Here is a 15526-nt window from a genome sequence, read left to right as displayed (position 1 = left end):
CTGCCAGTCAATCTGAATATTTTGTGGATGTGGTAGGAGCTGAGAACAAATCTGGTTGGAGTGTACAGCTGAGCAATAAAACATCAGATCACTTAAAACAATGTTGTCTTTGAAACATGTGATGAGACTGTTGAAAGACGAGAAGAAGACAACCAACCTTGTTGAGCTCTTCGATTCTGCGGATCAGGTAAGGGTTGCTGGAGGAGTTCTCAAAGTACACGTAATCTGGAACAAACAAAAGAAAATAAAGATTTGTCATTCATGTCATGTTCACAGGGGAAATCAACACATCAATACATAACCAGACCAAAATAACTACTAGCTGTATTAAATATTCTTCTAATAATATACTTTACTAATACAGCCATAAATGCATGTCTGCTTGATCCTCTGATAGATGCATCCACATTTTAGCTATTGAATCCCATCATCTCTGTGAATTATTTGTGGGTGTCATGGCAGAACTGAAAAGATTTTGGCAAACTGGATGGAAAGGAATCCTTTTAACCTGACACAGAGCTGGTACTGTTGGCTGGCCAATACAACTCTGACAAGCTCTTAGGATATAACACATCCATTGATGTAATGTGTAAGGTATTGTAAGGGGTTAGAATCATACACAAGTTATAACTACAGGTCACATGTTTCTGCTTACAAGAAACCGCATCTCATCAAATGCTAAATCCACACCAACACGTTTTCATTTAAAAATAAATTCTGTCCGGACAAGCCCTTTATCTCCATATTGGAAGCCCCTTACTGCTGCAGTTGAAAAAACGCATATCACTTGACTACTCATGTAGACATGTCATGTATATAATCAAAAGTTATTAGGACTCGTCCTGTACTTAAAAGGGGCTACTCTCCGTTTGTTTGGTTCACTCTCAAATTTATGAGGCAAGCACTTCCCATAAACACATTGGAAAAAAGTCCAACATTTTTGCACACACTTTACCTGCCTCACACCACACAAGACCCATACAGCCTGGACATTTGAGTTAAAATGGACCACAACGATTGTGATAAATAACTTAATAAATCGGATTGCCAATTTGTGTCTGAAGAGTGATAGCGAAGATCAAACACAGACGCCGAGGCTACAGACAGGAGTGAAGTTATTCCTGCAGATTTTAACTTCATTGATGTAGAATAAGCGACACTACACTGATTCAGTTAAGGCTTTAATCTGTTTTTTCTACCATTTTAAATAACGAGACTGCCCTACTCACACTGTTAGAAAATACTAGAGGTAGAGAAAGTAAAGGCTTCTTTTTTCGTCCAGACAACGATTTTATTAGCAACATTCTTAGCAGGTAGTAAGGGTTAATGTTTGACTGCTAAAACCCAATTAGGAAGTGGATGTGTGCACCTGAAGTTTGTTGCAACTGCAATGGTTTTATAACTGATACCTGCTGGACAAGGTTAATTATCGTGCTAATGATATTGGCTAGATATTGGATGAATAAATTTAGTCAGAGCTGAATGATTGGCAGACTTTTAAATTAAAAGGTGTAAATATGGATCATCAGTTTGCTTCTTGTAGATACATCTGTTTCTATTTGTCAACATACGGGTAAGCAAGTGTAGTAAATAAACGCTACACTGGGTTATAGTTCATTTAGAAAGAACATATTTACATAATTCATAAGCTGCTTAAAATTAAACTGCTCTAAATTGAAAAGTTAAAATGTGTGCCAAAGATCAACAATCATGATGGGTTAACATTACTGATCCAAATGCTGTAAAAAATTCCAAAGTCCAGTCAGTCATAGGCCGTGTCTGACATCATCAAACTGTACAAACAGGCCTCAACTTCCTCCTTCAAATCCACAATTCCTAACACACCATTGTGCTAACCACAAGTAATCATCCACTCACACAGACCTGACACAGACCGTTTTCATTTGCAGCAGAATTAACGTAGCAGTGGGGAGAACAGATCAATTGTGGCATGGTTGAAAGGTAATGTACAGAGAATTCACAGAGAAAGCTCTATCCTCAAGATGTAGCATCAAATATCCAACAAGTTAGTCGGAGGAAAGGAGCAAATTTTATTTTCCTCTATTAGAGGTTCAGGGTCTGGTATAAATAAGGTACAGAAGGTCATGTAGAGAAGCTCATGTAAACCACATGTCCCCACACTGCTGACTCGAAGGTGCCCATGGGGTCTGTAGTCTCAGGGTTACTATTAATCTTAAGCAAATTCAATTACTGCAGTCGACACTCACAGTTGAAATGAAATAGATAGGGTGTTATTTGTAATATTTACAAAAAATACAACTTGATCGTGAATACAATTATTCAGTGTGAATTTTGAAATGTTGGTGAAGTCATGAGAGCTCAACAGGCTGCTCCTGTAGTGATGGCACCGGGCTGGGATATCCCTGTTTCGTCTTCCAGTGTCACAGTATGAGATTGTGGATTATTGTATCATGGTCTTGGTTTCAGAATCCAGAACCCAACTTTGGACATGTGATGATGACCAGAAAATCCCAAATCTTTGTGTCACTCTGCTTTACATCAGCAACACCTGGAAGCTAACTGAGGAAGTGCTTTGCACATCTGAATGGGACCATACATCATACTAAAAGACTCATAACCTCAGATGTGCTCTCATGGTCCTACCCTATCTGCTGAGCTTTTTTCTCCTTCTTTCTCACCCTCTCTGGTAGTAGGGGGAGGTCGAAGAATATTTAGTTTATGTCTCTCTCTCTCTCTCTCTCTCTCCCATTGGCTTGGACTTAAGGCCGATTTATAGTCGGCTTTTTACGCACGCACGCACGCACGCGAGAGACGCAACACGCCCCTCGCGTACTTGCGGGGGGCGTGTTGCGGCTTGCGTGCGTCAGCCAATTTTTCTAACTATACGACAAAGCAACGCGAGCCTCACGCAGCCCGCAAGGCTTGTGATTGGTCTGCTTACTACATCCCGTCCGGAGTCGCATTTCCGGTTTCATGCCCGGAAACTGCGGAAACCACGGAAGATTTAGAAGAACGAATATGGACCAAAATAGAAGAGCACTTGGCAGAAAAGATCCGAAACCATGTCCACTAGTATAACCCGTCACTGACCGGCGGATTTGTCCGCCAGAAAAAGGCTTTGAGGAGCCGCTGTGGCGATGTCAATAAACGTGTGCCACACACGAAGAAGAGCCGACTTCAACAAAAAACATTACTCCGGCTAGTGGTCTGGCGGTGAATTGCGTTGCAACACGCGCAACTGTGGGGGAACTATAAACCAAAACGAGTCCGTATAAGCTGCGTGCGTGCGTAAAAAACGACTATAATTCGGCCTTTAGGACTGAAAGGTTCAGCCACAGTCAGAAATAAAGAAAAGCAAGCAGACTAAGAAGGTGACATGTCTTTTCTGTCTATAATCTCTTTGCTAGTATCAGTGAAGAACTAGAACTAAAGAGAGAGAAAGGGGATAGAGAGATATTAACATCCGCCCTGTGCGACTGTTCACAAGAAGCCAGCGGTAAGTCAGTGTGTTCACACCTGGCATTAAAATGTGTCCTGTGACCACTTGTGGTCGAATCTTACTTCCATGCTCTACATGCAAATTAAAACGTACGTTATTTGTGTAGGTTAAGACTGAACAGTGTGGTTTTAAGCAAGTTTGAGTTTACAGATGTGTCCGATATCATTGTGTGTGTGTGTGTGTCGGCACGAACGAGTGAAATAGAGGGGATAAGACAAGTCTGAATGAATCTTGTGCAGCTGGGAAAAAGGATTTTACAAATTTAATCAAAGTATCGATTATTATGTGGTGATCACTGTTGATATTGTGGCGGTGGTTACAAACAAATCAACAAGGAGAGGAAAAAAACAAGTTCGACTGGTAGTGAAACTGCAGCGGCTCAGAGGACGTCAGCTGAGTACGACGTGTTTTCATATGTGGCCCCGGATGGATTTGCGTATTCACTACTGTATTTAGGGCTTTCAACTTGTGATCGGATCACAAAAAAACACATGTTTATACCAGGTGTGTACAGGCTAGAGAGATAATACACGTGTCTGTGTTGTAAGGGTCTGTTACATGTGGGAGGCCCTGGTGAATTACACCAACTATGCTGGACAGAGAGTATTGTGGGTGACACTAAAGGGCAACCTTGTGTGTGGCGCAGTGAAAACTGAAGAGGACTTCTCAACTAAGATTTCAAGACCGTACACACACAATACAATTCTTACGCTTTTGAAACCGGGACGTATTGAAACCTCGGTTACCGTAAAACCGGTTAATCCCGACATTCCTAATCTCCCCCCTAGGACCTGTATCCTGTCTGCACCTGGATTTTATGTGGGGGAAAAGTGTCATTATAATGAAGGTGTAAAGAGGCTGCAACCAGAATGCAGTTCCACCAGCCAAACTACTCAAAGAACTGCACAGGCAGGTAGGGCTGGCAAATTGTTAAATATTTCTAATAGGGATTTTGGACTACAATGATTATGACAGCAATTAATCAAGACAACGATAATTGTGCCACACTGTTTCCTCATTGTGCTCTTGTTTGCCTTGTTTTATGAAATCCAATTTAGCCGTTTCCCTTACAGCAGTGCACTTTCACCCTACCTGAAAGCGTACACTCACGCTCAACCAGGCTGAGGGAAAGATGAGAAAAACTCAGGAAGAGGTGATGGAAAGAGAGCATTTTGTCAAATAGAAAAATACTAATTCAGCTTCTGGAAAATGTTTGTTTTCAAGTAGTTGCATTAGTTTGTTAAATAGAGATGTTTGTAATACAGACCAATTTGCATAATGAGCTAGAATTCAATCACTTAGTAGTCTATGGGCAAACATTAAAAGGAATAAATAACAACAGTAAAGCTCTGTCAACTTCTTCAATTTTACCTTATTTTTTATTCGCTTCCCAGCTGCTTTACATTTAAACTTCAAGGATTTGCCCAAGTTCAATAGGCGCATGTTTCTAATGTCAGTAAGTAATTATGTTAAATAATGCATGATCTTACCATTAAACTAAATAAGTGTGATTAAGATGTTGCCAAATTCAAGCTACGTAACGCTGCTCCTTCCTGTTATTTCTATCAAAAAGCTACAACCACTCTTCCACTTCTAAGAAAAGATTTTTGAAATGAATGAAAAAACCCAGCTGCATCCATTTCCCTAATGTGGAAGTGGAAGTCCACTGGCTCCACCCTTAACATTTGCATTTTTTGATACCATCAAGACTACATAACAAGATCACTATTAAATGCTAGGTGTAGATGCAAAGCCCTGAGAGCTGATGTCACATGATATACATATATGACAAATACATGACACATGCAAGTGTGCTAAATAGTTACGAAATTAGAACAGATGTTTTTAAAAAGATTGTTTTATATATTTATCTGTCGTTAATCACTCTTTATGCCAATATTTTTCATAATTTGGACCACTATTTGCATTATTCCACACAGCATAGTTCTAGGCAGGAGACTTGCATGTTGAAGACTGCGCATGACACAGAACAGAAGAAAGACTATGCCTTACCATGACAAAACCAGGAGTTTGTCTCTAAAAGAGGAGCTACCTCAGGAAGACGTGGTTATAGTTTGACGGACCTCTGACCAGAAAACTGTTTTGCAAGCAACAGCCCCAAGAAACTCAAAACTCATCTAAACTCTTACCACTTATGCAGGAATCAGTTAAAGGCTAAAAACCAAGCAAGGACTAGAACATTGGAAGACTTTCGCCCATAAAACACATATGACATAGAGATGAAGATAGAAGGAGAGCTGCCGTTACAACTTAACAACTGCTAAGACATGGACTCTTTGACATGGTTCGGGTATAATCATAGGTATTGTTATGTGGGTATAAAATTACTTATTTGATCAAATATAAACAATATCTTGTATCATGAAGCCAAACACTATGAACAGCCCAGTGCATCCATATCTCTCTTGGTGATTTGGTTTTGGTGTTAACTGTTGCCCAACTTGGTTATTTGGATTTAGCTCATTAGATTTAATGATAGTGACCATGACTTGAAATATCGGCTGTTGGCAGCTTGAACTTATGAGATCAGGTCTTAAACCTTGTACCGATCAAACCCCCAGGCATTTATCACTCATTGCACCACTAGTTCACACAGAGTGCTTCCTTGTATCTTTTGATGCAGTGTGGATTCACGTCAAGCTCCATCTGGTCCTCCCACAGGCAGGGACAGAGAGGCTCAGGAGGATATCAGTGGCTTTCTGATGAATCACCACAAGCGGAGATGGAGAAGGAAGGATTCATACAGAGAGAGGATTTCTTGCTCTACTTAACACACTGATTGGAACTCCGACCAGAGGAGCTCTGCTTCCTCATTCCCACTGATGGAACACAACCTCACCACATTACATAATACCGGTTGAAGCAACAAGAGTGAATTTACACTCTGATATGCTTGACATGACAGACATACAGTAGAGATGGTAGTAGAGGGAGGGGATTGTTTTTTATATTCAGGCAGTCCATCTCTTATTCTTTCCCAATTGGACGAAGTAACGAAAGATCATCTTCCACTAGCACCGACATCAGAGTGTATCAATGAGAGGGATGGATTCAATGGATCAATCAAACAGAAAATATATATAAATAAATAATGCGCTTGAGATAAATCACACAAGCTCCCCTTGAAACAGACGTTTCAGCTGAATAATCTTGTCACTGGTGAAAACAGATGAGCTGGTTCAATGTTAATGCGTGAATATAAGTATAAGTGGGTATAGAAGAAAATATCTAAAGAGAGAAAATGTCTGCTGAGGTAGCTGTGTTTGTTGTGGACGTATGCGGCTGGAGTGGTGCAGTATGCAGGGTGCTAGAGGGTGAATGAAGAGGAGGAAGGCCTTTGACTAATCTCTGGGGAAGATAATGATCTTACATGCAGGCTCAACACTCTGTGCTTCTGAAGGACTGGTAATATAGGCACTCACTCATACAGAACTGTCTGTACCAGCCGGCTACAACAAAGAAATCCTCATTGAGTGCAAAATCTAATAAAATGCATGGACACTTGATCCAGGAATACGAACTCTTTCCGACAGATGAATGTCTAACAACAGTACTGGTGGGGCCTCTATCACCAATACATCTGTTTTATCAGTTCTGCATTATAAAACCAAACAACGTAACCTTGTTACTGTGGGATGCTTAAATGTCAATTTGGAAGTCATTAAATAATCATAAGCTTGTTGCTTACTGTAATACTGTATGGGCTAGACTTAAAATTATACTTGGGATGGGACAATTGACGATGCTATTCTCCATCTCTGATGGTGCAGTGTGCAGTGGCGTTACAGTCGTGGCACTGACAGAAGTGTGGGGACACAGACAAACTGAACACCATTTAATTCAGGCAAGTCATGAAGTTAAATAGTTACAGCGGATACAATGGACGAGCACCAGCACATTTGTTATTTAAGCCAGCAAAGCTCAGAACCAGCTACAAATTTGAAGTGCCAGCTGAAGGTTTTTACACAATATTGCTATTGCTAATGAATGTTGCCAGGTTGTCCCTGTGTGTAATTTCCATGACATTGATATGACATGACTTTAATGTTTGCACCAAGCAGCAATAATCCAAAGGATGGCAATACCTGAATTTCTCAAATCCAACAATAACTGAAATAATCCATTATCAATATTATTTTACAGAAAGGAAACTAAATGGGCAATAACTAGTGCTACCAGTTGAATTTTCTTCAATTCAGTACAGTGACATTCATCGGGTATTCTCTTGCAGTTTCTGTACCCAAACATAGCTATTAGGAACAGTTATTTGCTGCCTATTAGCTTACCTCTGCACTTGTGCACACAGGTGTGCAGATTACTTTACTAGTTATAATCCCTATAATTTCTCCTTTCTACACATATGTAAAATCCCTTCTCTGCATATCCACATGACTAATAGTGTGGAAGTGGAAAGGCCACTGAGCCTATCAGCCATACAGAAAGACACTGGCTGTGGCAGCAACACACACAGAGATATAGAGAGTGAGGGAGACCAGTTAGTGCTGATACAATTTCTAGAGTATGGAAAAACACACCAGTGAGGTTAATGTAACCCTAATACAGTAACACTTTATAAAAGGTGACTAAAAGCTACTGAATACATAAGCAGTATTAGCCGGTTATGGCTCTTGAAATTGTATTTTTAACTATCAGAGGACAATGAGATGAACCAATGAAAGACCAGTTAAATAACTTTTAATCGTCAGTTCTCTCTTGCAAAAAGAGCAATGATTTACATGTACAGTACACCATGAATGAAACTGAAAAGCTCAGAGCCACTGTTTGAATAATCAATACCGGATATTTTCCTAAAAGCCAAACATCATCCCGATCTGAAAATGTACCACTAACACAGTGCTGCAAAAATATTCTCTGAAAATATGAGTTTCAGGCACATAATACGAGCTTAATAACCACTGAACAAACTGAACCATGCAGAACGAAACCATCATGTCAGAATACAACCCTTTACATTGTGGCATGCTATTCTGAAATTGGACAAACCCCAACTATTAAGACAGAATTTTGCAGCATATTTAGCAGTGTAGTGTTTAATCAGGATGACCTATATAGACTACAGACTCCTATGTGACCTTATACAGACTGTCACAGAGTCTGACTGCCAATTCAGCCATTTCTGCTGCCACAATACCAGACACAGAGATGGTACACAAAGTCCGAAAGGCGAGATGACAGACCTACATCCACAACGACAGAGTGCACTGGTTCTTATCGATGAAACTGGGATAAAAAAAATATGAGGAGGGCGATCCAGAGGGTTGCTAGCAGTCCCTACCGGCGTTTCGTTCCTCTCCATGATGAGGGTGACATTTAGAAACCCGGTGTTAGCAAGGATGTAGCGTGCAACGCTTTAACTGTATCATACAAACACTTGGCATTACCAGGTGAAATGAGAACTAGTATTCATTTTTGTATTTGTTTTGGCTGAGGTGCTCAAGTTTCCCTCCAGCAGCTGGACATTCAAAATGGGAAGTCTCACGGATACTGCAGGACCTATCCTGGTAGCAAGTTAGCTAGCTAACTTAGTTCATCTTACCCCTGGATTAAAGCTTAATTACGTGATTCACTTGTATTTCACCGTATCCGATGGTGTGGTGGTCTTCAGCAAACACCTAACTGTTTGTATTACGGGGGGCGATCACATTGACTAGCTACATATGGTGTTTAAGGCTAAAGCTTAGCAATCAAACTAAGCTAGCACGGCTAACGCTATCCGTTGCATATGAAGTGATATGGCGGAGGCGATAATGAAATTAACCCACCCCACCGACAAAGCCAGACGACCAGCTTTAGCTAGCTGCAGCAGACGTCGCTAGTTCGATACTGACCTCTCAGCAGCTAGCAGCTAATGCTAACTAGCATTGTGTTCACTTCCAGGAGGTTACCATATGTACAGACTCCACGTCAGAAAAATGTGACAATTTACGTTTGCTTCGCTTACTTGAAACTACAAATACGACTCAGCAAACTCCCCCGATCGACTAGGCTGCGTTTATTTTGAATTAACTGCCAACTTTCGGAACAAGTTCGCACTGCTAGAGAGGCAGTCGTCGTGGGGTTAGTCTGGATTTCACACCCGTCGTTTTTAAAAGTTAATGTATCCTGGATATAAACTCTACTTAGTTTAAAATATCCAAACCGAATACAGGATCAGTTTTGGCAAGTCAAAACTGAGTATAACCCAAGAAATAACGTTGGATTCATTCACATTTGCCCATTGACCATAGTCACATTACATTGTTGGATGTTTTAACACATTTGACGTTGTTCCATGCAAGAGTGGACGCACGTACAGGCGCTAGTAAAGAGTTAGCATTAGTTAGCGGCTAACGGGACAGACAGCTAGCGGCTAGCTAGCCACCTTGTGTCGAAACGAACAATCACGTTGAGGGGGGTGTCTTAAAAATGTAAAACATTCCTTACCTCCCACTCGGTACATGTTAGCCGCCATTCTCTCGTAACCTTTGTCAAAAATAGTCCCGGGGTATTCCCCGCTTGGGTAGAAAATGGTCGATGGTGATCTATTTTATTCCTTCATTTATCGCAGACACCCCCGCCGCGAAACAAAGCCGGCTCCGGGCACAACAAGCCGAGCTGTGGCGGGTAAAAAGTTGAAAGTTTCCGCAAGAAACGTTCCAGAGGTGAAGCCAAAAAATGTAAGTCTTTGTTTTCGGTCCCTCGGACGACCTTCCTCTCCTCTTCCTCACTCACTCACACATTCACACACGGCTAGCCTGTCTCTTACTCCACTCTTCCTCCCATCCTCCGCTCCCAGCTTCATCCTCCTCTTCTTCACCTCCGCTCAGTTCAGCACACACACAGAAACACACACACTCACTGGCCGCCGTCGCTCGTGTGCTAATCGTCATCTTCGGATGTTGCCGACAATCTCCGGCATCTCACAATTAACTTCCACACTAGCCTCGGTTTATTAAACGAACTACACTGTGAAATGTGAACTCTCACGCACGATTGTGATCTCGATGTATATGCAACTTTATAAGATTTTATAGTGACGGAACAGCACAGTCGCGAGCAATAAGGTTTTTATACATAAACTCTATACATCACGCACACATGCACACAAAGTAAGGAAAGTTTAATTATTTGTAGATATAGACAGATAAGGAAATTGGGTACGCACACACAGATGCGCGCGTGCACACACACGAGCACACGCACGCATTCTGACACTCAAACAGAAAGCAAAGAAAACCCACCTCATTCGAAAGGAAACCATTAAATCTCCAGATCAGTCTCTGTTGTCATAAGGATTATGTTATATATATATATATATTATAATGTCACCCACTTCACAGGAACCAAGCTGCACATGGACTGAGCTTCTTTACACGGTCACCAGTTTAAGTTTAAGATTATAATAGTTACTGGAAATACCCTCCTTTTTTCACGTCAACCCAGTGATGACTGCCTTTCAGATAGTGACTTTGAGTTGAGTAACGTTTACAGGCCAGTACAGAAACCCATAACCACAAAGATATTTAAAAGATGGAATGTTGGGAAGTGTACTCCATTTTAAATAAAACTATCAGATGCTAAGTCAATATGATAACACGAAAGAGCTTTTTTAAGTGAATACATACTAAGTAGTATGACTTGCCTTGATTATTTTACTTCAAACGTTTTAAAAAGAAGTTATTCTCCAATTTTGATGAGTACCCAACATTATGACATCGTCTGTTGTATCATTGACCTAAAAAGAGGCAGTTGTAATCTAGTATCTCCTTTTTGTCAGACATTTTTTAAAAATAGTCTATCAAACCACAAGACACCTGGCGAATATGATCAAAATGACATTGCTATCGGTTTTGTAGGGATAGTGTCAGACTTTGATGTGTTTTTTTTTTACAACAACGGGTAAGAGCATAAATGCAATAGTATGTAGCTTCAGTTTAAACCTGTTTGATCTGTAGTTTTTACATAAAGTCAAAATGTGTACTATTTGAAAAATAAAACTACTAAATAAATGTTTTATTTACTCTACCATGATGTTAATTTAGTATCAAAATTTAGATTTTCATATCATTTCTTCATTTTGCATTAATCATGAATATCTTTGTTTTTTTTGCAGAAATCGGTTTCCACACGGAACAGATAAAACAAGAAGAAAAACAAAGATTCCACAAATGAAAAATACATAAATGAATAAAACGTTGTGCTACATACTTGTTATTTTTTCCAGTCCCCACCAGGGCCGGGTCTAGACAGGCATGTATGAGGGGGCAGCCACAAATCTTGAGGGGGCATTGTGCTTTATTATATTATTATTATTATAAATTGGGATTTAGTTTGAGGGGGCACAACATTTATTTGAGGGGGCCAGGCCCCCTCTTGCCCCTGCCTAGACCCGGCCCTGGTCCCCACATGTTATTCTGTTCTCACCCCTCACATTGAGGAGGTGATTGCTTTAAATTATTGCATTAACTACTAAAATATAGCACTTAAATACAATTTTGTGGGACTTGTATTTGATTTTGTACATGTTTTATGCTCCTAAACCCACTACATTTCAAATGGAAATGTTATATTTTTATATAATTTACAAAACATGAATACTTTATAAAATACAGTGCATCACTATATATGCAAGTCTACCTCAACTAGATGCAGCAATTGCATAATGCATATTATAATACATATAAACTTTAAAAGTGGCCACTCAGCATGATCATACTTTACGTTTTTTACTTCACATTCATTTTTCCATTCATAATAGTTATAATATATAATAGTATTTGTCATTGTATTTTTGATTAATTAAAGGATCTGATTACTTGTTTGATCACTGTTTAGGTTTCCGGGATACTGACTGACTTATCCTGTGACATGGCATTTGTCAGCACAATTTGAACTGGACGTTACGAACCCTTTTCACGGATGGGGCTCAATATGAGCTCTTCTGGTCTGGGCCATGAGGAGTAGGAGCATGTTTTTCCCTCCACAAACAGAAACAGCATAGCACCTTGTTTTCTGGAGCAGCACTGCCCACTAGTGACACTTCACACACAATACACTTTCCAGTCTGCAGAAGTTTAATGGGAGCTTGACAGATACAATATCACAGTCGTCTGAATGTTCTTTTAAATATATATAAAACTGTACTTATGTTATCATGTTCAAGTGTTACTATAAACTGTAAGGAAAATTAATAAGTCAGAAAAGCTGAGGGTTGATTTCAGTATAATAGGTTTGTCACAGTCTAATGCAAAGTTAAAACCAGCTTCAGTATTAGCTGAGATGTCAACCAAACAGTTAAAAATATGAAAATCATGTTAAAAAAAACATTAAGCAAACATCTTGATAAGCACAATGGCCTATACCACAGTGCACAGCTCTGGTTAAGTTTGGTAAGAAACATCAATGAAAACATAGGAATGTTTAACGAAGAACTGTTACTGAATCAACCAGGACTCCTTTTCAATTAGACATGCACCTCATAATCTGGTCTTTTCTTTAACTGTAAATGCTGCTCATCACACTACAAGTGCTGCTTTCTTTAAATGCTATTTACAGCCTGTGCATGTACATTACATAACTTTCTATGAAGTATTTTTGCACTCTCAATTAATTTTTTGCACTATTTCAGTTTGTACATGTCTCATCCAAGCCACAGTGTTCCTTTTGACTGCATACTTTGTTGTATTATGAACTATGTTTTGAGTACTTAATATGTTGCATACTTATATGTTCTGTCTACTAATACGTTTACACCTGGGATCAGAGAGAAACAGCATTTCAGTCCCGTCTATGTCCTGTACATGTGTCCGAATTGACAATAAACTCGATACTGCAGAAGTCAGGTTCTGTACCAGCAAACATACACGACCACTTCTCCTGATCCTCACCAAATATCCAACAGAATGACAGATAATCTGTGCAGTGAAAAGTATCCCACTGTTCAGTTTCACAGGAATTTACATTGATATGGAGGGGTGCAAGTGGAAAGTGAATATGGCTGCTCCTCCTGAAGAAGATTCCTCTACATGTCGTGCATGAAACGGGACACAGCAGTGGCATCGCAGACGCCAAACCGAGTCGACAGCTGTGGCCGCTGTCCACTGACTAACACGTCTCTCTGTCTTCGTGTGAACGACTCCCTCTCAATCACTCTTCATAAACAACTCCCCCCTAGCCGGTGGTGGGTTCTGGAGAGCTGGTGGAGGTGGATGAGGCCGAGGCCAGTCTCTCCCTGCTGTCGACTGCCCAGCCTCCGACTACCTTCCACTGAAGGATGCAGGTGTCCTTCCCGCCCATTGAGAGCAGGTGGGAGTCACTGTGGGTGAAGCAGACGTTGGTGACGTGGCTGCCGTGGCCCTCGTACTTGTGGCTCGGTGCCTGGAGGGAAAAGAATGAATCCACCCTGGGTCAACACATTTGAAATCTCATCACCTCCTTTCACCTCCCCTTCCCCACTTTGTCTGTACAGAAGAGAATAAATTTCAAATGTATAGCAAGCGACATCCACTACCCCTAACCCTCAGTAGGAGAAAAATTACTTGGGGGAAAAACTTAGACACATCCGAGAGCTCTGCACGTAACTGATGCGACGTGTAGCAGAGCACGTGACAAAGAATAACAATATTTATTCATGAAAGAAGACAGTGTCATTGTTTTAAAACTGCATACAATGAACATGTTGAAATTGATCAGGCCTGGAGTTCTGCCTGAAAGCTTGAAAGGTTTACCTCCACCCGCTCTGGAAAAACAGCATCGAATAGTGGTGTGATAATAATAATGACAGAGCTGCAGTTATTGTTGGGGTTAGGGTTTCTTCAGTCAGTGTTAGCTACATTTGAAGTAACTGGAAATCATCTCAATAACAGCAAAGAAAATACCTATTGGAGGATTTGTCTATTAAAACTCGAGGTAGGATTGGGTAAAAGAAAAGTGTTTGGAAAAAGTGAACAATGACATCCGATCAAACAATGTTTCAGTTGTAAAGGTTCCTCATATGAATTGGGTAGTTCCCTCTGAGGAACTTAAAGTTCTGCTTTCAGATGTTTTCAATAACGTTGGAGATTATTTTATATTGTATTTCTGTGCGTGTGATGAGTGTTTGTGTGGCTGAACTGTCTTGTTTTGTTGTCAAGTGTCCCTTGTAAAAGAAATGAGGAAATCCTGCCATATTTCAAAACCGTTAAATAGTTAGGAAGACACTTAAGAGGCATCAGTACAGAAAATGATCATACTATTAATGACTACACAACTTGTAACTATTTGCAGTGAAGCACGACAAGCAGAGATAGTAGGTATTACTTAGCAGGCAATGGAATATAGATGAATAGTTAAACCTAAGCAGACGCAATGAATACAAAATTCTCCCCATCACCTACAAAACCCTTAGAGCTCATAGTACCACAGCATGCCACTAGAGCACTTCCAGGATTCAGCCTTACTTGCCATCCCTAAAACTAAAACTTAGATAAACCTGAAGGTATATCTTTTTTTCTGTTTAGGTCAGGGAAGGATTTTTCTCTCCCCCTCACAATTTTCAAATATGGGTCTCAGGCAGTTACTCCAAAACCAGTTTTTCCTCTAAATGTTATGGAGGCAGTTTAGGAACAATGTTTTCTCTGCATGCATAGTCAGACGAACATTTCTAAGGAAAGCATTTTACCTTTGGTTTAGGACAGGGGTACTGGAAGAGGTGGATTTTACAGAAGTCATCAGCTACAGCCACCATCCTCTCACTATGAGAGCGACACAGGGCGTTGATGTCTGTGCCGTCGGAGCCCTCTAACCACACACCTGGAACAACCACAGCAGCACGGTCATCGTCACTTCACATTCAGAGAAATATCACAGCATGCACAAAGGGCGGAGACGTTGCACTTTGGCGTTTCTCACCCATGACATGGAAGCCCAGCACGCAGGTATAGGAGGCCCACTCTCTGTCTTTGCTCTCAAAGCGATTCCTCAACAGTTTGCACCCTGCCGCGATGTCCCCTGGGAAGTCATAGTCAATAGGAGATCATTATGATG

The 15526-nt window shown here is 40.5% G+C and overlaps 2 protein-coding genes across 2 annotated transcripts in view; both read right to left on the bottom strand.

Moving 5' to 3' along the window:
* mta2 (metastasis associated 1 family, member 2) overlaps positions 1-10342 on the bottom strand; it is a 28476-nt gene extending 18134 nt beyond the window's left edge. Inside the window, exons 1-2 of the mRNA XM_061095810.1 lie at positions 9947-10342; positions 158-225 (exon numbers count right to left, since the gene is read on the bottom strand). Coding sequence (XP_060951793.1) covers positions 158-225; positions 9947-9974 — 96 coding nt within the window. The 5' untranslated portion in view covers positions 9975-10342. The remainder of the gene's footprint in view (positions 1-157; positions 226-9946) is intronic.
* Positions 10343-12567: 2225 nt separating this feature from the next.
* Positions 12568-15526, bottom strand: part of eml3 (EMAP like 3) — a 58642-nt gene continuing 55683 nt past the window's right edge. The window contains exons 22-24 of the mRNA XM_061095630.1: positions 15392-15490; positions 15162-15292; positions 12568-13879 (exon numbers count right to left, since the gene is read on the bottom strand). Of these exons, the coding sequence (XP_060951613.1) occupies positions 13673-13879; positions 15162-15292; positions 15392-15490 (437 nt within the window). The 3' untranslated portion in view covers positions 12568-13672. The remainder of the gene's footprint in view (positions 13880-15161; positions 15293-15391; positions 15491-15526) is intronic.

The sequence above is a fragment of the Limanda limanda genome, chromosome 22 (genome assembly GCF_963576545.1).
Source record: "Limanda limanda chromosome 22, fLimLim1.1, whole genome shotgun sequence".
Taxonomy (NCBI): domain Eukaryota; kingdom Metazoa; phylum Chordata; class Actinopteri; order Pleuronectiformes; family Pleuronectidae; genus Limanda; species Limanda limanda.
This window is presented reverse-complemented; position numbering and strand designations above follow the sequence as displayed.